Source organism: Strix uralensis, chromosome 1, assembly GCF_047716275.1.
Source record: "Strix uralensis isolate ZFMK-TIS-50842 chromosome 1, bStrUra1, whole genome shotgun sequence".
Classification (NCBI taxonomy): domain Eukaryota; kingdom Metazoa; phylum Chordata; class Aves; order Strigiformes; family Strigidae; genus Strix; species Strix uralensis.
The window spans coordinates 26547424-26574597 of NC_133972.1; the positions used below are offsets into that span (position 1 = coordinate 26547424).

Below are 27174 nucleotides of genomic sequence, written 5' to 3' on the forward strand. Positions count from 1 at the left end.
AACTGTGATGCCACAAGGCGTGAAAACTCTGGCACAACAGCGAAGCACAGCCTTATTGTATCTGTGTGTGTGTGTACCGCAGCAGCACCACAAACAGTTGCTAACAAGCTCATATATGATTAGTATAAGTGTATAGAGAGGATGGTTGCATCATATACATATGCAGCTCTCTGATCATAACAAAACCTACATTGTGCTTCTCCCACTGTTGCCTTGATGTTAAGTTTAGAGCCTCTTTGTTTATGAACACTTTCACACTTCTTTTTAATTATTTTAAGTAAATATGGCAGCATAAGTTTTTTTCCCTCTTTTCATCCCAGGAACTGACACACCAACTGGTACAACACCCCCCTTCAACCTTTTAACTTACCTGTCCACTGTTAGCCAAGTCATCCACAGACAGAGAAGGGTCCAGCCTCAGGGATAACCCAAAGTCACAGAGACAGCAGGTTAAATCATTTTTCACCAGGATGTTGGAACTCTTTAGGTCTCTGTGCACGATAGGTGTTTTGGGGCGACCACAGGGGGTGTGATCACTATGCAGATGGGCAATCCCTCGGGCCAAGGACCCACCCAGTTTCCAGAGGTCCTCCCAACTGATAATGTGCCGTGTGAGATACTCCTGCAAGTTTCCTCTAGCATGGAAGGCAGTGATCAACCAATACTGTTTACCAAGATCTGTCTTACGCTCCTCTGCTGTCAAGAATTGGAGGATGTTCTCATGCTTGAGGTTTACATCTGAAAAAATGTCTTTCTCAGTTTTCCAGGAGGCATATTCTTCATAGGGGAAAATCTTGACTGCCACAGTTTCATACTGCTCTGATGTGTTTTGCTTCAGTTTGGCTTTATACACTTCAGCAAACCTTCCTTTGCCCACAACAATGTCCAACTCAATGGGCAGCAATTCTGTGTTGTGGTTGATGTTGTTGGCACAAGTAGAGCTGATGTCTGAGCGGTCATCATCTAACATAATGGCACAAACATCACTGCAATCCTTATGTTTCCTGGGCTTAACATTCTTCTCCCATGCCTTGTTGAGCTTCCTCTTCTTATGAGTGCGGTAAGCATAAAAGATAACAATCACAGCAACAGAAATCACCAGTAATGGGACAAGACTTATGATTGTGACTTTGCAAATTTCATCTTTCTCCTCTGGTTTATGAGGGTCATCTGTAAAGAACAGCAGAAGGAAAGCATCCATTAAATGATATCATAGCTTTATGTATACAGGAGGCTGTCAATAATTATAACTTTTATCCAGAGTGTAATAAATGATCTCCTCCACTAATAGTAGATAATAAAAATTGTCACTGCTTTCTTACTTCAAAATGTTGTTTTGTACATAGGCCTCCACTTACCAGGACTTCCCTGCCTGCTTATTTTGTAAGAAGCCAGAACTGAATGAGAAAGAACCTACTGTAATTTAATAGCTTTGTTCTTCTCTCAGGCTCTTCATACATTATGGATGAAACCTTCACTTTCCTGAATACAATAGCCAAAGTCTCCTGCACTTACTCTGTCAATGTATTCTTGACATATCTGCCCCTTTAACCAGTAATTACTAGCACACATTAATTTTTCTAGGATAAATAAATAGACAATGCAGCATGTGATTTCCCACTTGCCCAGTTACCACTCCAGATCCAGGATATTTCAGTGGGATCCATGTAAAGACATCTTCAGGAAGCCTATTCGCACACAACTACTGCATGTTAATGTTCAGGCACAATACGTATGCCTGCATACACATCTGAAAAACAAAGCTCATTCTTTTACTTTGATGTATGTGAAAGAGTTTTGCTAGAACAAATTCAAACATCTGCATGTACACAGGTGTTTGAATCCTGCAGGCACAATCAGGCATGTATGACATATCAGAATTGTTGCACCCCCTTCCCATATACTTTTTGCATGGATTTATGTATCTGAAAACTTCCTCTGTGTGACAGTTGCTGGCTGTACACTGGCAGTCCTGTTGTAAAGCAGTAGATGATTTACTCCAAACTCTGTAGCTGGTGCAGTCCACACACTAACACATTCTTAGGTGGAACATATAGGGAATAGAAGAACAACAGGGACATATTCTAGAATAGGGAGATGTTCTGGGAATGGTAAAGATCATTATTCTAGAGGCAAGAGCTGCCTTGTCTCTCTAGAAGTGAATTTCTAGTTCAGTATTTCTTAGGGAAGATAAACAGTTTAAAAGGGAACAGTTTTATTCTGAAAATAGATTAAAGAAGGAGGGTCAGAGTTTATCTGAACCTGATTTGACCAGACACATGCAAATGTACTCTCTCAGCCTGTTTCTTCCTTTGAGTCAGAGCAAATGTACTATATTATCTTTCCATGAGGGAGGGGATTGATTGGAAGAAGCCCTGGGAGATTAACCTGAATGGACTAAAATAACTGAAGCTGCAACCACAGTTAAGCAAGTGGCTTGTGTTGGCAGCACAATGCTCTGGCAGATGCTTACAGCAATGTCACTGACTCAGGTTCTGTGTATCAGGTCAAATAAGTCAATATGAAAAGGGAAAGTTTAATAAGCTCTGAAGGGAAGTTGCCACTAACTGCTTCCCCTACTCTGTGCCTCTCAAAATGAAGGTGAGCAATGCTGAAAGGGGTGGGGGAAAAGAGTTTACAATCAGAACAAGCAGGTCCTCTGACTCTCCAATTTCACTTGTAATCACTTTTCTATTGGAAACACAGTTAGCTGGCAAGCAACAGGAGCCATCAGCTATTCAAAGGCAAGTGATGGGACATCTGAACAATATATTCTTCTTTATTTGGAAGAAGACCTGAATCCTGTACCAGGATATGCTTCCTCTGAAAGGTTCATCAACCAGATGTAGAGCACGTAATTCAATAGGGTTGAATAGCCTCTCTCACAGGGTTTCAAGGAAGAGGAAGTGCCTTTCTAACACTGACATCCCTGGCTAGCACAGGTCAGTGACATTCATTAGCAGTACCTACAAAGAACGTATTTCCTTCATTTATGCAAAATAATGTTTTAAGCCAATCCCTTGCACACAAATCCTTATTCTCAAGTGATCTCCTCTGGCAACAAACTGTTAGTAAGTTTTAAACTTTTTAAATTTTAAATTAAAAAAATGCTTAAAAGTTCATCACAGATTACAGGCACCCCTTCTGCTTCTCAACATGTTGAAGAAGGGAAAAAAAAAAACCAGTTTTTTTATGGCCCTTACTGGAGAAATGTCACTGTCAGTAAACAGAAGATTTGCATTGCTTATTCCCATGTGCATTCTTCAATCGCTGAAAATCTGCTTTATAAAGAACACCCCAGTGGAGAACTGACTACATTGTGGGATGGCTTTTCAGAGTTTTAGCTGCAAGCAGGCCACAACTGCATGAACACAACTATGATCTGTAACACTCAGATAAAATAGTTTTGATGAACGTTTGGGGTTCTGTTTTGTTTTTTTTTTTCTTGACCACAGAAAAGCATGCTTGAAGTTTGGACTCTGCTCTTGGAACTGAGTAATATGTCGTCTATATCATACGGCATACTTTTTAATAGATGGAAATGTCTCTTTAGGGCCCTTTAAGCTCTTTTTTTTTTGCCACAGAGCTGCAATATGTAGCCCAGATATTTGAAATACAAATGTCCTCCTAAAAGAGGGAGAAAAAAACCAAGATATATTAGTTCTCTTTCCAATTTCTCCCCATGATTCCAAGCAGTTGGAGGTAGTTGGGTGCATGTTCATCTTTAACTGAGAAGAAACTCACCCAAAGCTGCCACTCCTTGACTGTTATGGCTACCTGTGTGAGGGTCTCCAAACGTTCCTATAATGCCCTAGAACAGACTGCATTATTTTGGCCTACAGCTGAGTAGTCTCCAGCAGACTTCACAGCCCCTTTGGCTCTTCCTCTTTTTGCATGAGAGAAAGCTCTACTTGTGGTGCAGGGGGATTTCTGGGTGGAAGGGAGAAACTGTTGATGCTGCAAATGTCACACTTGAAAAAGAATGAAAAAAAAATTTTTAATCAAAGCAGAAGCTGAACAGTTTGGCCACTTCCCCTGAGCACTGTATCATCCTGCACCCCTGCTGCAAAGTGACACATCCACTTTGGCACCGTCCCTTGGAGGAAGTAGGGAGGCAGAGGGTGAAAAGCTGCACACCCCCACCCGGAGGAACAGGGACTGCTCATTGTCAGTTTTTAGGACACAGGACAAGGCCCACTCAAGGCTTGGGAAGTGCAAGAATGAGCACCCATCATGGAGAACTGACTGTCAAGACTGACAAGGCTGAACCCTGAGTTTAGGAGGGGAGTGAGCTGCCTGCCAGTAGATTTAAAGGGGACAGCAGCAGCCAGGAGCTGCTGGCACTGAGGGCTGGTCAGAGCAAGGCACTTCTAGAACTGCCTTTGATTTTGACTGCTGATATGAGCAGAACAAAATCAGTCCTTCCAGCACAAGCTCACGTTGGGGTACTTCTCTGTTGATTCTGTGTACGAAGTCAGGGCAGGATCAAAATTCAGAGCATATCTGTATGTTTGCATAGTGGCTAGCCAACATTTTCTGGCTTGACTACAGGAATCTAAGAATAAATATGTTCATTTGCTTAAAAATAAATACCTATGACTCAAACCCCATAATTTCAAAAATGGGAGTTCTGCTTCCTCTTGCTGAGCACCAGAATGAGCAAAACCTTGCTGCATAGGCAGGCAAGGAAATGGTTAAATTAAACAGCCTTTCAGGTTTTGCAAACATGCTCCTAAATAACTTTCCCCACCCAGACCTATTATTTAGGAGGATCAGTCCTTTCTTAAGCTTCAAAAGAGCCTATTAATATAGTATAACAATAGAGAAGTTGAGCTAAAAGAAAGCTTCCTGTATGGGGTTTAAACTAAGCACAAGCCATCTGCACAGCCCTTAACACTACCTAAGCCTTTAGGGAATAGGGCTCAGGTGCCAAGGAAAATGGAAACACTGTACAGCCCCTGTTCAGTCAGGAAGCTTCAACGCACAACATCGCTTTGCCTGCAAATTCTTTAGGTTGAATTGCGTGCCTTTGATTGAACTTCGGTGTCACTGAACTTCGGAGACAAGAAATAAAACAATGGCAATAAAATTAGAACCCACACTTTAACGCATAGGGCAGCACAAATACACAGCCAGTCCTGACAGAACTACTTTAGTGCTGCTTGTTGCTTATGCAAGTTCTAAAGTTGCTGCCTATTCAATTGCTAGTCAAAGCCACACAGCAGGGCAAGAACATATTAGATATTGGCAGAACTCAGGTTAAACATATCAACATTGATGTATCGCAAGCCTGTCTAGTGTCTTAAAAAAACCCAGAAACACAGTCCCAAAATATGGGCCGGGACTGTGATCCAGTTATTTTGCAAGCTCCTGAGACACAAAGCAGCCCTTTGAGCTGACTGGAGGATAACTCCATTTTGCAGCAATTCTGAGGTTTCAAAGTTTGGTTTCAATTCCACACTGGAATGAAAACTAGCACTTTTTGAATGTTTTTGCATAAACAGAATTCTGTTCAAATGTTGCAATTTGGCAAGAGATGCGAGTGCTGAGTCCCCACCAGTGAGGGGATTAGTCTGGGGTATGGGAGCTCCAAGTTCAAGTCCTGCTCTGTTTGATTCAGGGAAGAGCTTTTCATCTCCGATTATTCCAAATCAGGCGAAATACGAGTTTGAACCTTACATGCATACTGACTTCTGGGCAAGACACTAGGCAATAAAATACGGAAAAGTCTGCCCATCTCTTCAGCGCTACTTTCTGGATGAAAACTAATTCTATAAAATGCTTCATTTTCAGTGAAATGAAGTTTCACTCTGAGCAGCTGTTTGGGTAATTTAGTTTATCTCTACTGCAGAATCTTCAAGTGACAATGAAATTCTGTAGTTCAATGTCTCATGTACCTTCCTGATTTTGGTCTTTTTAGAATTAAAATGACTTGGAAATCTTCATCAAAACTTTTTAGATGGGAAATGTTGATTTTCAAAACAGAATCTCTGCTTCTGACATTCCTGTACTTTTCCCTGAAACCCCTATCTTGAGGACAAAAGTGGTCTGAAAGTTGATCCAACTTTTGTGTTTAAAAACTTCTGCTAATTTTACAGGCATTGTTTTTTGGGCTTTGTGGATGGGGAGCTTTTTCATTAGGAAAATGGTTTATCCTGATAGAAAATACTTTGAAATAATCAAACTCAAATGCTGCACCTCAAACTAACCTGCATTTTTTTTTAACTTGACAGTTTCTTGGAAACATTTTAATTTTCCATCCTTGCTGGAGATGAAGAATTTTTTTTAAACTTAATAGTTTTGTGGGGCAGAAAATCAGTTCCACCCCTCTCTCAGCTCTATGCCGAACTATCTGATGGCAGAATACAGAGATTACTAAATTTTAGAACCAGAGTGGACTCTATCTTGCTATCCAGTAGAAAATAAACCCTGACATTTCTTGTAGACTTTCCTGAAAGTTAAATTCCTGCAGCCAGTTCCTGAATCTGACAAGTTTTTTTTGGACTAGGTAAACCAAGTCTGTCAAGGCCAGTAACTTGTGTTTGAGCTGTATGTCTTCATCTTTTAGTTTAAAGAGGATACTGCCAGGGTATTCAAAACATAGTATCTGTCGAAGCAGTGTCCTGGAGAGGCACTAGCTCTGGTAGCTGGCAGGTCTGCCTGGCCTGCTATAGGGGCTCAAACAGTAGAAGTGACAAGGTAAAGCCATATCTAGAGCCTATGTCTAAAGCTGTCTTTCTAAAGCACTGCCATCTGCATGGCTCGGAATTTGGGACCTAAGGATGTTTGCTCAAAGGTGTGGGAACTCATTCACTTGACCTTTTGGTTATTTGCCAGCCTGAATGTTGCTCTGCAGTCAACATATGGCTGGCAAACCAGACCCAGCCCTCAGAGCATTTAATGCAGGCCATTGCCCAGTGCCAACACTTACCTGTTTTCCTGAGAAGTAGGTAGTAAGGCAAATGTATGAGCAGTTTTGGAGAGCTGTGGTACACTCACTGCTGCTCTCCACTGAGAGCCAGCAGCTTTGGCCTTGGCACATGACTACCCACAATTGGGTGATCAGGACTCAAGACATCTCTGCTATGCCCAGGGAAAATCCCCGGTTACATGTGTTACATGTTGGAGCAGTCATGCGTATGCATCTGTCACCTGATGGGAATGGCTGCATTTTAGTCACTGGGGCAGGAGGCAGGCAACGTGATTGCCTCTGGGTGCTAACTTCAGTGAAAAGGCTGGGCAGCTATGATGTAATGGCTAGTTTATCTATTGTAAGCAGAATTTCATTTTTTCAACCGATTGCCAAGTATGCTATTCAGCACCCAGGAGGTTTAAGAAACTCTTAAGCTCTAAGACAGAACAAATATTTTGTTGCTGTTTTATTCCCTCACTGCTGGCTAGAAGGTGTAATTCCTTGGTTTGCTGGCACAGCACCATTAAAATCTCCCACCCCTGGATGCATTCCCTTCTTATCTCTCCCATTCTAACATGTCACTTCACTGTGTGTACATGGCATCTCTCACACATTTTGACTTTTGTAGTTCAGCTTTCCTACTCAGTGATATGAAAGCCCACATATTTTAACCTTACATGATGTGACTGTGTTTCTGTGATACATGCCTCAGTTATACAACTTGGTGTCTGCTGCTGTTTGCTGGTGGTTTTCTGGAACAAATCAATCTCTCCAGTTTCAATATGTTCCAACAGATGCCACACATTAACCACTATTTTTATTCTCAGCCTGTGTTTCACCCCTCCAACCTTTCCCAAAATATTATGTTGCCAGTGTTAGTTACAGTTTGTTTCTGTCTGTAATTATTAAAGTCTCTTCCATGACAACCTGATAAAAGGTTGGCCACATTCCCACACTTATTAAGCTCTCAAGTGATGCAAATTGTAACAAATATGCCAACCAGACTGGAAGAGCACTGCCTAGTTTGTTTTTACACAAATCTGTAACTGAGCTCTGCATGGTTATTTTCCTAGGAAGCAAACAATATAAATAATACAGAGCAAACCAAAATTTTGGCTTCTTTTGCCTCTTTCCATTCTATTTCCTTTTTATCCCACTAAGTGAATCAGACGTTCAGTATTAGACAGCCTCTCCTTTGGTTACATACAGCTGCAGGCATTGGGTGGGACTCTGTGGCTGCAAATACCTAAGAGGAAACATAGAGAACAATGCCAATATACAAGCGGTGAGAGGCTCTGTGCAATGTTATGTAATGCTACTGACCTCTTTTATGGGGCAGCTGGAAGACAGTTACCTTCTGAACATGTTAGTTGGATAACAGAAAAACAGATTAATGAAAGCCTTTGTTAAAATCCACTTGGAAGCAGTCCAGCTGTAATCATCTCCCTTCTGCTGTTCCTTGAGCACTGGACAACTCATCACATGAGTATTTATGGCCTGGCGGCTGTTTGTGCACAGATCTTAAGTCTGCTCTTAAGTCTGAGATCCTCCTATGGAGTCAAGTAAAATCACTAACGCTTTGACTCTAGTAAGGAGAGGAAGAGGAGAGAAAGAAAGGAAAAGACAGGGGCAACATGTTAGAGACAAGTGAGAGATACCAAGTTAAGGAAATTCTAAAACATTATCTGTTATTTCCTGTGATCTGGGCACAGGACAAGGCATCACACAGGCATGCTTGTGGTAGTTCAGGCAGCAGAACAATACCAGGTCTCCCAGGTAACAACCATACACAGTGAGCAATCACAGCACTTGACACACTGCAAATCCATACGCTGTAATTCGTTTGCGCAAATGACTCAGCCACAATTGATTAATCAAATACTTATGTCTCTTACACTCTCAATTAGCAAAGTCAGTAAAACCATGATCGATGTGAAGATTGTTAGCAGCACAACACTCCCCCCCCCCCCCCTTCCCCAATTAACTTCATTATTCTCATAAACTCTTGTTGACCTGTCAGTCATCTCTATTACCGAAGTTTTGATATTTCAAGGCAACTGTTTGGATGGTTCAGGTAATCATTAAAGCCTGTATACATGGTTGCTGCTACAGGTTTCTCCCATATTACAATGGGTGCAGTGGGAATACCCAAAATAATGACTTCTTGTGGTACATGAGGAATAAACACAGTCTACCTGAACAATCCCACACACACCTTGACTGCAAGCTGCATGGAGAGCTGCATAACATGGCAAGACAGGTGAGGATGAAAAATGATCACCATGTAAGTTATCAGAATGAAACAACTCTAAACCAATGAGAGCTGTGCTACAGGTCTGCAAATCCCATTTCCAAATTTTGAGACTTCTACAGTTTTGCTTGGATCTGAACTTGATGCTCAGGATAAGAACTGCAAATATAAGGACAACAGTAGTTAAAGAATTTATTTTCCTGTCTGCAGTCTCCAGTGCTGGGGTCACCCTCTTGCACACCACTGAATGAATGCATGTGTCTGAATGAGCCTGCACAACAGGAAGAAGTTGCACTGCACTGCAGGTAGGCCATGCACTGAGTAACATGCACTTCCTCAGCTACAATGAGTGCCTGGTCATCTCTGCCCATAGAGAATGGGTCAGACATGAGGCTGGAAAGAGCTGAGTCCTACTTGGTCCCTTGGGGTAAACAAGCCTTGACCTCAGCCAAATAGTTTAGGATTGTTAATAAAGAAGAACTCTGATAGGCATTGATCATGCTCGCACTGGCTGATGAATAGAGGCTGGGAGATGGTGTGGAGAAGGGAAGGCTGAGGAACAAATCTGCCCAAACACCAGGGGAGGCCTGGAACTGTGCTAACAGCTACAGAGCGAGCTGGTTCATCATAACAGATCAAAACATAAGAAGGCAAAGCAAGATGCAGCAGATCCACCAGACACAACTAGACATCAGGGAGGAAAAAACTCTGGTAGTCCAGTTCTGCACTCATCTTTTCCATGACAGCAGGACCAGGCCCCTGTCTGCCATCTAGCCAACTTCTAGCCAGCCTTTTTTCCCCCTGATTTTGGCTCATCTTTTCCAGTGGTTTTGCTCCCTGGCTTTGCCTTCTGGTAACACTGACATTAGACATTTGAATAAATAATAATTAAAACAGACTGGCATTGAATTTTGATGTCAGAAGCATTTTTCCACCACAGGGGTGCAAGCTGCTTGCCAGTCACCAATTTTATTTGGCAAAAAAGAGAGGGATTAAAAAATAAACACAGAGTAGTCAGATTTGCAATGGCTACCTGTCTCCTGTGTATTATTTCTCCAAGAACTACAGAACGTTGTTTGGAGTGATTCTGCACATAGTGTTTTCCACTGGCTGCCCATGGCCTGAAATGCCAAGGATCTGAGTCAGGGTCAGAAGCCCCCTGACACAGCAGAACTACAGGCATGTTTAGGCACATGCCTGACTGTGTCTTGCTTATTTTGCAGACTGGCAATTTAAATGAGAGTCCATATAAGAAGCAGGCATTTGATTTGGATGTTACTAGTTCAAACATTTCCAAAACCGCTCTTGGGTGAGTCACAACACCTCCCACTAACTAAAACCTTTAGATGTTTGTATCTAAAACTGGGAGTTATGAGATTTACCCTTCACAGTCAAGACTGATACAAGCCAACAGTGCTATAAACCAATTCTTCTATAAGCAGTAACTGCTCAGCTGTGAATCACCGGAATGCAGTGACTAACCTCTGGTGGAAATCAGAATTTGTTGCCTTACCTACAATTTTCTTTCTTAACTCAGAAACACCAGGAACAAACCATATCTGTTCTGTCTTAAGTGTGCATCCAGGAGGAAGAAGAGCTAAAACGCTGATCATTTATAGCTATAGCTTGAAAGGATTATCAGGTGAAAAATTAAAAATCATTTTATCATCTCAGTTTCTGCTAATAAATGAGTACAATCACTTTTTGATCAGGCTTTTCTAGTCTAACTTTTGTCCACTCTCTAAAACTATAGGATGTGCAAAAACACTGCAAAAACTCTTGCTCTGGTGTACAAGAAATGTAGAAAGAAAAAGAGGAAAGAACAATGTACAGAATAGATCTGGATGACAGTAATTTCAAAGGCAAAATCATTACAGGCTATTATCTAGTTGTCTGGAGGAGCTGTGGACCAGCTGGCTGTGATGTTCTGCTCAAAGTTAAACACAGACAGGAAACCGCATGTCTGATACTGTAAAAATCGTTTGTCTTCCTGCCATGGCTAACCAGGCAAGCAACCCAAAGGGGCTGTTTTCATTTAAAAGAAACACTAATCCACAACAATAAAAAAGGAATGACAAAGCCTCAGTTCTCCCCCTCCCAACTGGAGTTAATGCTTGTGTTTGTGAATGAACTGGAAATGTTACAAACTGAAGTTTTACATTACTTTAATTTTTATCTGTAGTTATCCATTTACTACATGTGAATGCAGGGCACAGTTTTCATGAGTCACCTAGAGTGCTTGCAGCACATGACCTAGAAGGAAAAGCTCCATACCTATGAGTGAAAGGAATTAAGGTAAAAAGACAGGGTTTTAATTTATACTACAGCTCCTTTTAGGCTGCTCTGGAAGTGTGAGGAGGGCTGCAGAGTTGATGGGAATGAAGACACTTGGTGTTGAATTTATAGAATGGTTTTCATAAGCATACACACAAAAGACACACATTTGTCAGAGTGATTGTATTCAGCTACATAGCTGCAGGAGAAAGAGCTATAAAGTGACTAATTTATAACAAATTAGCCAAAATCCACAAGGGTGTGGTTCACTTTGTATAAGAACTCTAGACAGCTGACACAGAGTACAATCTTTTCATGGTGAACACGTTCTCTTCAATAAAATCAAGGCAATCTGTTAGAATTAGGTCCTGGGTCTACCATCTGTGCTCACAACAATACAAACACTTACTCCAACTCCTTTAAAGCCTGCCCAAGTAAGTGTTGGTCATACAACCATGTTGCCTGGTTTCAAATCAAACTTGGAGACGGGATGAGGAAGAGGGGAAGAGATGGCACCAGATATGGGTAGCCTGGGCCAAGGGAGGCAGAGACTTTCTAGCTTGCTCTTGGCTAATCTGGTGTGGTTTTGCAACCTAAACTAGATAGCCTTCTTGGAGGGCTGGGAATTGAGAGCTAGAAGCCACTCACATAGTTGTCTGTGTCAATGCAATCACGCACCATGTCTCCCAGGAGTGGAAGCCGTGTCCCAACTCTTCGTTATCTCAGATAACTAGGATTTGATTATAGCCTTTTCTAAGGAATGTACAGGTGTTCTGTGCCACACTCATTTATAAGTGTGTCCACAGAGTGTTCTCAACAGGAGGCCTCACACTTGCCTGAGAGAGACCTGACTTAGTCTCAGTAAAAGAATTATTGTGGGATCCAGCAGGTAGGACAAAATAAAGTGCAGTGTGTGCATTCACACATGCACGTGTGTGTGCAGCATGAGGTCCACCAGCATTGTACACATCTGCACTGCATTTACTGAATTTGCAGTGGTCTATGTAGGCACTCATGAAGTAGAATGGAGATGGGTTATACACTTGTGATTTGGTCTATACTCAGATTTCACTGGTTTAACTGAACTCACATACATGCCCTTTTGCTGTAGTAAGCACGATGTAGCACATCCATCAGTGAAAGAACCTTCTATCTACTTCATGTCTACCACAAAACAAGTGCAGATGGTCAGTGACAACAGAGAAGCTGACTTTAAATTCACATCCTATCAAGTTACTCACTAGTATTTGTATATACAGATGCCACACTATGGCAATACAGCCTTTTAGAAGAGGCAAGACCTTAAATATGGCATTTGCCTCTTGTTTATGTTTTATAATGTAATTAGCATATGTTGCATTTTGGTGTGTCAACAGAACAACTCTGAACATCTTGTTTTCATCTTTCTTTTCATCAACTTTTCAGTGCAATGTCTTGAGCTGAGTATCAGACTTATTTCAAAAGGAGGACAGCCTGGCAGGAAGAAATATCCTCTGAATGCAGAAAAGAAAGGTTTAAATTTTGCTAGGCTTGGAAGAGTCCAAAATATCTCCTGCCACTAGAAGTTTTCCTCCACAAAATGTGATTCCAAAGTCCCTTGGAAGGACAGTTCATATTACTTGCAAGGTATAGCCTAGGAATGCAGCATAAATTATTAAACCTACCTGTTGGAAAAATGAGCATATCATTGCATTCTTCACCCGTACAGGAACACATGAACATCAATCCCCCATCTTCCTTCTTTTCCCTCATCAAACACTGCTCTGAGCTGGAGTCATCCAACATGTGACCATACAGTGTTCTCTGGGGATCATGGCATATTGTTTCTAATGTCACATTTTCATCATTCTGTCTCCTAAAAATGAAAAGGAGAAAATTGAAATCAAAGAAGAAATATTTTACAAAGGGAGCAGACAGGACTGCACCTGCCCAAAATTTGCCTCTTTTGAGACTGCAAATGGGATTTAAAGAGTATCATATATTCTCCAGCTTTCCTGAATGGGGTAAATTTGGCTGTGTCTGGGCTCCTCACACTGGGGCATTTGTAAAATGGCATAGCTATTCCTGTATCATATTACCACTAAGCTCCAATGAGTGCCTTCGAAAATCTCACCCAGAATTATTCAAGCTAATGCTCAATGAACTGCTCTGAACTTCAGAACATACTTTTGGTTTTTGTGGTCATTGTTCAGACAGTAAAAATCTGTGGGAAATTATGATAAAAACGGAATTATTTCCTCAAAATCTGAGGAATTCCTAGTGAGTTGGTCTTTTTATTTTGCTTTTGAAGCCTACAATCAGCACAATTTCTGCACTGAAGTTATCTTTATAATTTAAAAAAAACAAAAAAAACAAACCAAAAAACCAGTACCAACCATAGAACTGGTACAAACTGGAGTTGCCTCACTGTCAGGGAAATATTTACAGCTGATAATCTGGACCATATTCCTGTGTTTTGTCCTGGTCCACAGATTTCACTTCATTGACACAAGACGCACAGGCAAAGAGCACTTTAGATTCAGTTCTCAACTCACTTGGCTTTTTGGCATGAAAAAATCCAGAATGTATCTTAAATTGCACTACAGTCAGTTTGTATGATAATAATATATATTGACCACTTACTAAAGGAGCACAAGACAAATACGGAACAGCACACTGGACTGATCCTGCATTTCAAGTCAATGGACACAACTAATGCCTCAATAAATGAATTAATTATGTATTTCTGTAAGCATTTCTAGTTATGTTCCTAAATCAGCAGCAATGTTGCAAATACTCAGTTCTGTTCCTTTTGTCCACTTATGAGCTCATTAAGATTGTTTCCGGTTTTTCTTTGGAAGGATTGGCTTACCATTTATGGAAGGGCAAACCCCCAGTTTTCAGACTGGAATGCAAGTTTAGAGTCCACAAATCCTAAAAAAGCATTACAACTCATTTTCATATATCCTTAATTTCCCTGAACCAAGACATACACTATATAAAAAGCACCACGCTTACATCAGAGTCACTACATACACAGAAGACTTTTTGCTACTATTAAGAGAAATTATTTCTACCTATACATGGTAAATAAGCCTCCTGTGATAGATCTACATAATCTAGTTCACTTTGAAACCTGAGAGAGAATTGTCTTTCTTCAGCAAATGCCACCACAATCCTCTCTGAGTCTCAAATCTGTTTCTACTCTGGGTGCTGTGGGTGGATGCAGCTTAATGGTTTGAGCAAAAACATGCCTCTTTTCCAATAACAGCATAAGCTGGAACAGAACTGCTTTAGAAGAAAAAAGTCCCCAGAACATTTCATATCAGAATTATTGTTAACCTCAAGCAACTCTCAGTATGCTCAACACAGATACAAGTTGGAAGCAATAGAGCAAAGCCTGGTGAGGTAGCAGGGACATTCCGAATATCAGAGCAATCAAGGAAAGTACTAAGTAATGGTGAATGAAGGTGTGCTCCTCTCCCCATCTGTGTGAGGAAATAACTTACCATATAGCAACACAGACTTCACTATTCTTCTCACAGATAGCAGTGATGTTGCAGTTGCTCTTGCACTGATGTTGGTTTGAGCAGGTTGTTACTTTAATGTCACAAAATTTGCATAGGTTCGGCATTTGCAATCCATTTTCCTTATTTCTGTCTACGGGTGACATAATTTCAGCTTAAGAAAAAGAAAAAGAGAAGGAAACTCAATAATGGTAGATTATCAGATTGTTTTACTGCTCATTATCAAGACAAATTTTTCATCAGCAGCAAACATTCCCTCCCACCTTACATTAGAAAATCTTGGATCTTTCACAGCTACCAATTTTCTTTACAACAGGGCAAGTGGCACAGTGTCAAGACCAGGTTAACCAAAGTGCATTTGAAAAGTGAAATCAACTTCTATTGACTTCAGAGGGAGCAAAAGTTGCTTTGTAGTTTACAGAATCAAGCTCATTCTGAGTCTGGTTTGCACTGAATAACTACTCTGCAGTCACTCATTTGCATTATTCACAGGCAGCTTATCTGTCCCCCATGTACAATATATTGCATCATGGTCTGTGTGCCGGAGTAACTGTGGATACCATAGTGGGAATGCACATTAGATGAGTGACATCATTATGACACAGATCACGATGAATTTTGCAAGTTTGTCTTCACTAACCTGAGGTATAACCTGGGTGTCGTCCCTAATCTGATTACTGTTCACACAGAAAAACACAGAGCTGGAGCTGACATTCAACTTAAGGTAGATGGTCTGCCAGAGGTTGTGGGTGAAACTCAAGCTGGAAATGCGATAGGACATCTGTGCAGCTGTATGTAATCTGCTACTGGAGTCTTCCTGGGCTAACTCAGGGGCACTTGAACTCAAACTAACTTGCAATGACAGTCTGTCTTGTAGAAGTCTGCTTTCACCCAACAGCTACATTTCTGCACCCAGGCACTGAAGAATTACTTGCTTACAGGTTCCGACTCTTAGTACTCACCATCTGCTTCAGTGTGGTAGCAGTAAGGGAAGAGATATTTTTTGTCCCAGTGTATGAATTTCAGGAAATATATTTTTAGTTCAAAGACTATTTTGAAAAGTCAGAACAGAAAATGCCAACATAAACTTTTTTCTAAAACTAAAATGAATATGCAACTATCTGAAGTGGAGCAGACTATCTACAACAGTTTCAGTCTGACTCACTTTGTAATATATTTGGAAAAGTAGGTTGAACCACTTTAAGGAGATACTGGGCTTCATATAGCACAGTCCTTCTCTCGTAGCCACCTGTGTGTTAATACTATGTTCATATTGCTCTCTGTGGCCAAGTGTTGCTAGTCAACCAATAACAGGCAACCAGGGATTTGTAATTTCCCCCTCTCTCCTCCATTAGCTGAGAAATCAATTTTTTCCTTCTAGAACTTCACTATTTACTACCATGAGAATGTTTTATTACAGGAATTAAATATACATGCTTTTTCCAGAAGGAAATAAAAAGGCCTCTTGCTAACATTTTCAATTGATTTCTGAGCCATTGTGAGGGACTGAAAGAAAAGCCTTCCCTCCTCATCCAAACCATCATCCTTCTTATCACTAGCATGCTCTGGTACTGACCTAAGTTCTGATCTTACTGTCATTGTAATCAGTCGCAAAACTCCCAATGATTTTAATGGTATAGAAGAAGCTCCTGCACAGAGGGTAGGGTTATGATGAGCTCACTGGGAGCACTTACTTGGGTGGAGAATACTGGCAGTATGTTATGGGCTGGCTAAATTGTAAGCCTGAGGTAAACATTTCTTGTTTTTAATTATTTGTGTTGCAACAACTCCCAGAAGCCATGCAGAAGAACAAAGCCTCGTGGAAGTAGGTGTGGTAGGAACTCAAAAGGTCTTGAATCTAGTGTACTACAAAATATATGTTAATACAATCATCATTATGGCAAATTGCTCCTCTCTTCTGGATGGTACCTGTTATTTACCCCATGTTGAAGAGAAACTAATAGCTATATTGATTTATCTAGGTTCCAGTACTGATCAAAACAACCTGATAATGAGGGACTGTCCCTCTACCCAGTAAAAGACAATCCATGGTCCTAAAAACCTGGATGAGCAAATATCAAGGGAGAGATGAAGTGACTCACCCAAGTTCGCACAGGAAACCTGTGGCAGGGTGCCAAGCAGCTCACAACTGAGCACAGGGGAAAGATATCTGCTGCTCAAAGTGCAAAGACTTTAGCTGGATCTACACTGCTCTCAGCTCTGAGCTCATATGGCTCTGTTGTTTCACTGGGCAGCTGTGTCGCGATGGATGCCTCTGCCACAGACATGACTCAGTCCTCTCTAGTGCCCGCAGCGCTGGAGCCAAAAGTCACATGTCCTTAGGTAAACTGGTTCAAGCACATTATGTTTGTTGAGAGTCAGGGCTTGCTCCTGTGCCATCCCTGGCCATGCCAGGTTCTGCCAAGACTCACCCACTGGAATAAACAGATGAAAATATGTTTGGACCTCTTCCAAAAAGAGATCTCTTAACCAAGCAACTTGATTTAAAAAAAAAAAAAAAAACAACAGACTATCTGGAAAGCAACAATCCACTGCAAGGTCACAAACCTTAATTTTCTAAATTAGAGCGGTAGGCCTTAATTCAATTACTAGCAAAAGACTGGGTAGTTAGGACCAGCTAATTTCTGAACAGGTTAAATTAATGGCAAAATCTAATGGGGTTTTAGGACTTCCAGAACTGACTGCACTTGAATTCTCTCCCTAAAAAGTCTTGTAATAGAGGCTGACAGTGCCTCTCTATTCATGTCTCTGACAGTTCAAGGTACTGGATAAACTACCCAGGTGGTCAAACTTTCTTCCATGCTTCTACATTTGATTTAAAGTGAGACTGCAGTTTACTTTCCTTAATACTGTCACATTGCTCTAGCAGGTATTGGCGAGTTGTTCATTAATACAGCTCAACCTTGCCCACTCTGATAATTCAACTAGTCCCAAATTAAAGCCAAGTTTGACTTTCCCCTATCAGGCTGATGCTGAAACCAACCTCTGCAAAGGGCCTGAGATGAAACCTGGAGTCGGATGTGAACCTCAGCATCACTCTCTTCTGATCACAGCCTGCTATTAGATTCTGAGGACTTAGAAATCCAGGAAAGATTGGTCTCCTTCCAAGTCACATGAACTCAGACCTATCTCTAATCAACAAAATCCTGCTGGGAGAATAACAAGTTGGTAGGCTTCTTCCCTAGAGAAGTGTATTCACTCATTCCTTGAGGGGCCCACAAGCCATGAGTGGTTAACCAACAGCAAGATTGCTCCTCTTCTTGTAGTCACTTGAATGTCCATCTCTAAAAATGCTTGACCATCCTGCTGCGCACTTCATACCCCATGAGCCAACTCCTCAAGGTTTTCTCCCATTCAGACAACCAAAGTCACTTGAACACTGTGGACAGAAGCAACCTTTCATTTTGCATGAAAAAAAAAAAGTGGATATAATGGGAAAGTCAACAGAGAAAACACAGATTTGCACATCTGAAGGAAGCCATTCTAAAATGTGTGCTTGTTTCCTAAAATTTGAGTTTTGCCACCTACTCTCTTATGCTAGTTTTCTTATTTTGACTTCTACAGGAAGCCTAATTCTAGCTTTCCTCGCTTCCTTATCCATGGAGAGGGCTCTAAATAAAAGACTGCGGTTTCTTGGCTATGAAGCTTTCAACCAAACAGTTCAGCATAGATCAGTCACCATGGTTAAAATGCATGGAACATGCAAGCTAACATGTGGGCTGGATATTATGGAAGAGACACCAGAGTAGCCACATAAGAAATCAACTCCATGGATTCTGGCAGAGCCAGGCTCGCAGGACAACACTTTTACTCTATGGTTCACATGTTTTTTATGATTTCTCAGGACCTTATAAACAGTACGCCTCACCCAAATTCTACTGACTGTCTTGAAGTCGTTTGCTTTGTGTCTGTTGTTTGTAGATGTGTAACTTCCATTGAGGCCTCAGGCTATACTTTACATTCCTCTTATTTTTCAGTATCATTACAGAACTCTCAAAAGCCAACAACATTTAAATAGAGCCCAAACCAACATGCTGTCTTTTTGGGAATATCTACACTGGAAAACTTTATTTGTGTCTTAGGATACATTTCGGAAACAGCAGTCAATTTGTCTTACTCCTATCTTGTAAAATACTGTTACTGCATTTCTCTTCTCTCATCCAGCGCCTCTGGCACATGTATACATATAAAATAGCATTGCTGAGCAGATAGATCCCATCCCTTTAAAAAAAAATAAATTGCTGAGGGAGATGTTGGAATGGGAACTCAAGTACTCAGCTGCTGTGAAATAATTCCACCTGATGGGAGAAACTTGCATTTAAGACTTCATTCTACTACATCATGGAAATCCACAAGGGGAAGGATGCCTTTATCAGAAAACCTTAGAGTTTGTCCTTGTTCTCCCAAAGGGCACAGCTCCATGACATCATATCTCAGTGGCTGGAAAGCACAGTAGCAGCTATGAAGAATGTCCAAGCTGTATTACCTTCTCATTCAACAGAAAGAAAGAAAGGTTTTGCCAGGAACAGTACTAAACACAGCATTTTTTCTATTTTGCATACCACCCCAATACATGATCTGTAAGCTCAGGAGACCTTTGACAGTGATGGGGACACTACCAGCATCATGAAAATGGAGAGGTGATGATGCAAAAGCACATTCTTTGCCTTACAAATATTGATGAAGTAATTGCAGGAGGAAAGGAGTCAAGGCAAATGTGTGATCTGAGCTTTGCTTTTAAGACCTGGATATATCCTAATGGTTATTCTCAATTATACTGATTATGTTCAGTGTAGTAATAATACAAGGAAGAAAAGATGGAACCATAATCAACCCCAAATATTCAAAAATCATGAGTTACAAAATCGTAAGACTAGCCAGAGACATCACGGAAATAAAGGAAGGAAAAAAACCCCAAAACAAAACCCAACCAAAACCCAACTGCTGGGTTCTCTTCTATTTGCCATTGCTGCCTGGACTCTTAGAGTGTGTTTGAATCATGTTTTGAAACTTTGGCCATAAGCAGGAGGGTTGGAATTACTGTCTAACTTACAAAATGAAAAGATAAAAAGAAAATAAATCACTGGAATCCAGGAGCTTGATCTTCAAGAAAAATGTCAGCTATCATATGACTCATCATAAAATCACAGGAGTTGGCAACACTTGGAGATCACCTAATAAGTCCCATGACAACACTTTCACAAGTGACCTATGAAATAAGTATTTTTGATTTTTCAGTTACAGCTGCCAATTCTGAGCTTAATGCCATCATGAGTTGAAATGGAGTGTCACTCTGTGGTACATACTCCCATACTCACTATGTGAGTATGAACTCACATACTTCATACTGTCTTGGACCCTGACTTGGCTGCAGTCCTTTACCTCAACTATGATTTATCCCAGTAGGACTACCATGGGCACAGGACTTTTGTGACTGTTTCTATTAAGATTAACAACAGTGATTATCAAGAGTGCCGAGACAGATTCTGTAAAGCCAAATATGAGCTATCTTTCACATACAACCAAAATATGTCAGAGGAAAACAGGTTCCATAAATGTTTAGCTCACCAGATATTTAACTATCCCCGTGGCAGGACTCCAAAAACCCACATTCCTACAGATTCTTTTGCAGAATCTCTCTGCCTCAATCTGTATCATATATAGTCACAGATCACTGCTGTCACCCTGGTCTGCCCCTAGCAGCTTACTCCTTTTTTTCCCCTCAGAAGGTGTTTCACCTCTTAGGTTTCCTTTTGATCTTCAGCCTTCTGGCTTAGCACAACAGCTGCCTTAGTACTTAAAGACATGCCTTTAAGTGTACCGATTGCACTTTTGTTTGCAAAGTGGTTGGGAGCTTTGTGTTGCTTTCGTGTCTGATCAAACCTTATCGGTGCTCTGCAAAGGATAAAGACCAAAATAACTTCCTTTTTATGAACACACTTCTTCATGAACTGCTTGGAGGAGATGCATGTCATGACTTCTCCCTATCATGTAATGGCTCTTGCCCATCATATGAAAAAAACGCAAGTCACACCTATCAGATGGCAACCACACAACTGTTAATGCAACACATACAGTCCTGCAACCCATCCTATCACAAAGCAGCCACTATGAGACAGGGGAAAGAATGGTCCAGAGTGGCCCACAGGCCTTCAAAGAGTTTGTGCAGGCTATGACCTGCTCTTCAGCCATGACTGAGAAGTCTTCTAGGAAAGAAGAGGGCAGACTAGGTAAGCCATTCTGACAAGCTAGATCTAGCCATAAGTAGTTTGGGCACTCCCCAGCTGAAGGAAGGCCACAGCAGAAGAACTGGTTCACAGTGGGAAGGCCACTGATGAACTGCACTGAAATGTGGGAAACCCCTATTTCCCACCTACAGGTAGGCAAGGAGTGGGGGGAAGGTACTTGCAGAGGGGTAAGACAAAAGGAAATGGAGCAGGAGTTAGAAAACTTGTCTCTGCAGTGGAAGTGCCTGGCTTTTAACAGCAAGTAGAACTGGCAAAACTTTGCTTTAGGGATTGCTGCAGGCACTGACACAGAAACAGAATCAAATCTGGCAGGAGCTGGGGGGAGGGACACAGCCAGAGAAAATAAGGGAGGGAACAGCATACTAAACTGGAGATCTTGAAGATAAAAATCATTCTTGTATTTAAAGCATTAAAATAACACTATTTTTATCCACTACTTCCAAAATGAGCTAGCACTGGCAGTTTTAATTATGGGCTGGGCTCTTCTTACTGGTACAGGGCATGGCAGTGAACTGCCTCAAACATGCCTAAGAACGGAGCTCATTGCTGTGACTCCTGACTGACATTTGTGCAGGTGTGAGGAGACTCCAGCTCAGCACTTACAAGAGAAGTGTGAACACATTCTGAAAACAGGGAATAAAAATAACATTATTGGGATATTTCAAATAATGAGATGGATTTTTACCTGCGGATTTTTAACTTGTTGCTCTCTTCCACATTTTCTGGCCACTGTTTAGCACTCCATGGTAGGCGGAACAAAAGAATACTGTCTCCAGGCAAAAAGGCTGAAAAAAAATCTAAATGATGGCTTCCCATAGGGCACTCAAAGGGATGTTTCATCTTCTCCTGACTTTAACCCGCAGCCTCCCTAACACAGCCCATAAACTGCACACAGCACTGGAGAACCATATGTGATATAACACGAAGATCAATTTATTCAACTATGACTACAGGGTCTAGTTTTTTTTCTGCATAATGCATTAAGTTTGGAATTTACTGGAAGCTGTCATTGAGGGTTAACTCCTTCTGTGCCTTCAGATATACAGTGAGTATCGAGTACAGCAATGCTCATCAGGTTCACAAGATCAGGAAAAACAGCCTTCCCGCTTTGTTGGAATAAGCATGATTCATGGTTCAGAACTGACATTTGCATAGCTAATTCTGGTCTGTCCATTAAAAAGCATATCCGGCAATTTCACCTCCTTTTGTATTCTTGCCCACCCAGTGAAAGCTGACATTGCTTCACTTGAAACAGAACTGAGAGAGTATAAACACTTCAGCTTTGCACAAATATTATTTTTCCAACTTGTATGCTGTGAAAATAGACAGCAGTCATTCAAGCATTAGACAGTTATTTCTGTGATACAGAAGGAAGCAAAGATTTTTTCATGACAGAAGAGTCTCTGTGGCAAAACCTGTGACATTCAAAACACACACCATTAGGAACAATTCTGACTCAGAAAAACACAAATGTGCCTCCACTCTCAGCTACAGAGCCTCACCAGAACAAAACCATGCAATTGAATCTTCTAAGTAGGTTGAATGGAGTTTCTGAACCCATTGTTCCTTTCCCTTCAGCTAGTTAAGCAAGCAGTTTGTAGAAACATGCTTCTCTCCACTCCTGCCCCCTCAACAGTCACACCATTAACAACAACCTACTTCAAAATATGATAGGGCTCTTCATTCTTCATAATGGCATTGGGAAGGGTGAATCATTTGTCCTGACAGAAGCACATATTCCCTCCAAAAGCTCAGTTTATATTTCTTCCCTTTATCTCTCTTACTGCATGAGAAATGAGGAATGTCCACCGTAAAAAGTCACTGAACCCTATTTTCAAAGGCCTATTTATTAAACTCCTAGTTTCCAACAGGGAAATTCAGGAATCCACCCAGTACAGGTGGAACAATACTTCAGGACATTTCTAACAACGTTATGGCCAAGCTATTTCTATTAGCCATGAAGTATTCCATAGAGACACATCCTGGCTCTTCAGTTTATCCGTAAGGCCACATACAAACTGAAAAATCCATGAGATCATCAAAAAATGAATCATATTCTCAAGGGATCAGCGCTGCTTACCTAAAGGCGTCCCTTTATTACTTACTAGCAGTCCTAAGTCTCTATCTTGTGATACCTGCTTAACACAAAAACAAATCTTGTCTGCTTTTTTAGGACCATCCTCACTGGACAGGCTACAGGTGGGAGGAAGGCAGAGAAGTTTTGAAGTCTATCATAGGGCAAGTGACTGCATCTTCTGCTAAACTTCTGGGCAGCAGAACACATTAGGATCTATGGTAGGGATAAAGAGGCAAACTTCAAAGTGTTACGAGCTTCCCACTATACTGTATGGCCAGACCCTGCCATCCTTCCCACCGGGAATTGCAGTTGTGGTACCTGTGATGGACAGAGTAGGTGGGCATATGGGTACAGTTCCTACTTCTCCCTTACACAGACAACTGTCCTGATGGGTCATCACTGCGACACCAGAGCAGGCAGCCACACGGCATGCTGTGCAGATGGAGCCCTGCCCGCAGCTCCCACAGACCACTGCACAACCAAAGCCACACAGAAATCAAAAATAGTAACATACTTGCTTGGCCAAACACTCACAAATGGCACTCCTACAGGGCTTTACTCATATTTAGTGTATGGCTTTGTCATTCTTAACTTTTCGAAGGGCTTCAAGTAACTAAGTGCTGGCCTGGCATACACATACCACCACATGAGTTTAACTGATTAAAGGGGTGGAGGTTTTATAGTTTTGCACATGGATCTTCAAATCCTTTTAAAGCTGATTTAACTCACTATAGGTTATATTAGGAACAAGTCTAGCCAGTGTGAGAGCTGAGAATTACCACACACAAAGCTGTAGCACTTTACTCAATTGCTTTTAAATCAACTATAAGCTCAAGAGGTGTGAATACGGTATGTGGAAAAAGCTTTCAGGTTACTTGACTACCTACTTGCAGCATTTTCAACAGGAATAAGGAAGGCTAGATAGACAGCAGAAAATCATTTCTTCCAAATGCAAAATGGTAATGATTTAAAGACTGATCTCTATGCTGGCAGCATGCAGCAACTCAGGTGGCAAAAAGCCAAATCTTCCTCCTGAAACAACAGTTCAACTCTTGCTAAAGTTAACTCTTGCTACAGCTAAACTCTTGCTAAATGTATGTCCACTGCACTCTAGAGTTTTTAAAAGAGCAAACTAATGTAGAGGAAACTGTGTAAAGAACACCTAAAAGCAGCTGCTGTGCCTTATGAAGAGTTAATACAGATGCGCAGATGTTTAACAACACTGTTCCTTCACTCAGCAGACTGACAGGCACTTGCAAACCCACTCTGGTCTCAGAGAAGAACCTCCAGGAAAGGTCGTGAAATACGTTAGTTTGGGGGTAGATTTTTTGCTTACTTTCTGAAGTAGTGAAAATAAAGCACGAACATTAAGACTGTGACAAATCACACAAAACAGGAAATTCAAAGTTATGCTTGACTCCCCCAGGTTCCCTTTGATACAGCTAGGTTGCTTAGTGAATCTGAAAAAAGTATCACTCCTGTATTTGCCATTTCATGCTTTTATTTTTCATTTTATTTGCTTTAGTAATGTCCCCTTAAAATTACTGACACACTTTCCTGACAGATTTTGGAAGTCATAAGGCCGTACCCACCTTTTCTTCTGAAAGGCTCCTGCCACATGCAGCTTTTCAGAGCTCTCGGCGGATCCCTCCTTTGGGGATGCACTGCAGAGCCTTCTTCACACTCACACATCTTTTCTGACATCTTATTTTTAATGTTGCTTTTTGATGCAAGGAAACACATATTTTGAGAACAATTGACTGCCTCATAGGGAAGTCTTCAAACCATTTTAAGAAAAATTACTAATTTGTTTCTTAAGCATTATGAACACAAAAGCTCTTTCCTTTTTCTTTTCTCTCTAGTGAGAGAAAATATCTGCACAGTTTCAGTTTGCAAAAAACCACCAGTCCTACTCCACTGCTCTAGTTATTTGTTCACATCCCTCATTGCACTTTCTCCTCCCTCGCAGAGGAATCAGACCGCACCTTACCACACCTCCCTCCCCCTCCAAAAGGCCAGTTTGACCCAGAACAGTTCTCCAGTCTAGACAGCTATCTGACTACACAAACACAATAAAGAATGTGGTATGAGGAGCGGGAACCCACGGCGAGGGTAATGCAAAACTGTATATTTCAACAGCAGCAGCACTACTGAGGGCAGAGAAAAGTTTCTGTGGATCTATGGCTGCAATTACTTCTGGGGCAGGGTCAGGCTACCCACTGTGCCCGGGACACAGGGGACCTGCTGTCTGCTGCTGTCTCCAACCTGACTGCGGTCTGCTTTCACAGGCCACTTGCCCCACGACAGGAGATGTCTCAGCCCTTCCAGGAGAGGAAACAAGGGCTCTGCAGTTATTCTTTTCTGCCAGGCATCATCACTGCAAGAGCAGATGGGCCTTGCCTAGGACTCCTCTGCATGGGTTATGACACTTTGGGAAGCACTCCAAGGATTGATGTTTCTCCCCAGAAATATTTGCAGAGGCACCTCAGGATGGGCCCCATAGCTGTTTAAATCCACTATGAAAGTAGACGGGAGATTCTTTTAACTCTGAAGTGTAGAAAAAGTAGTTTTGGCATCTCAAGTCAGTTAACAACGTTTATGGGAGACATCTGAGAAGACAGGTATTACTCTCTGTGACTGTTTCCTCAGCAGTACACAGACCTAGCAGATGTCTCCTCTTCACAGGATGCTGAAAGAGTCAGAACAGTCTTGATTTTAGAATACACTTTTTTCAAGAGAAAGGACTATATAAAAGGGACAGATAGTACAGTGAAGCACAGATAGCCTCTGTGTAAAGTGAAACATCTGATTTTGCTGCAGATCTGTAATATGAACCCAAAAATAAAATTCAGCCAGTCACTCCAATTCTGCTTTGTTTCGGGGGAAAAGTCTGATGAACATCTACCTGAAACTATTACTAGTCTGGGAAAATGCTCTACAAACCCAGACTAAAAGTACTGCCCGAGTTTCACCTTTTGCTCTGAAACTTTTGCTGAACTGTAATTCCCATCTCTGATTTCAAAGGGCCTGATTCTGACTACACTTCCTTTTCTGTAAACGGGAAGCAAGATCTTGTGGACCAAGGAACAAAACTTTAGTCAAACAAGCTAAACCTAAATAATGAATTTGGGATTCGAAAAAAAGAAAATCAAAAGCAGTCTCAAAATGTAACAGTAATTGGAATGGGCTGCATCTATTCAAATATTGGTTTAAGTGTCACATTCACAAGCAGGAAAGATTTCATAATTGTGAAGCACAAGGGGCACAAACAGCATAAATAAGATATAAAAAGATTTTAGGTACAATGGCATGGTTTGGAGTACATAAATTGCAGTCCTGCTGTTCAGTGTTTTATTTTTACCTAGGTAGAGGAATTCAAACTAAAGTTCCTCAATCTTTTTCCATGCAGAATTCCATATTGTGCCTCTTGTACTGGCCCTTCACAAGTGCCCCTTTTGTGTCAACTGCTGGAACATGTTGAAGTCATGAGTTAGGGGGTGCTTTGTGCCTCTGACCAGGACCTACACATTCTTTAAGCATGATCTCAGTAACCTATACAGCCAGGATTGGAAGTGACCGAGCAAACTGGCTTCAGCCACAGCTCTTAAGTCCACCTTAAGCAAGGAGGTGCTCTGCATGGGGAGAGTCTCTATCTTGTACAGTAGAAAACTATATGTATGTGTTCTGGTTGCTACTGAACCAAACCAGAATTTCCATGGTATTTTATAACACACCAGTAGGTATGGGGAGAAGCTGTGTGCACACAAAGACTCACAGCTGCCCATTTAAAATAAGCATTTAAATGGATTAACCAGACAACTGTGCTTTCAAACTTGCAATCGGTACACAGTTACATGATTCAGAGGGATTTATAAATATTTGTT

The 27174-nt window shown here is 41.3% G+C and overlaps 1 protein-coding gene across 1 annotated transcript in view; it reads right to left on the reverse strand.

Moving 5' to 3' along the window:
* The window catches only part of TGFBR2 (transforming growth factor beta receptor 2), a 60901-nt gene that overhangs the window by 17931 nt on the left and 15796 nt on the right, over nt 1-27174 (reverse strand). Inside the window, exons 2-4 of the mRNA XM_074860824.1 lie at nt 14927-15098; nt 13103-13293; nt 371-1170 (exon numbers count right to left, since the gene is read on the reverse strand). Coding sequence (XP_074716925.1) covers nt 371-1170; nt 13103-13293; nt 14927-15098 — 1163 coding nt within the window. The remainder of the gene's footprint in view (nt 1-370; nt 1171-13102; nt 13294-14926; nt 15099-27174) is intronic.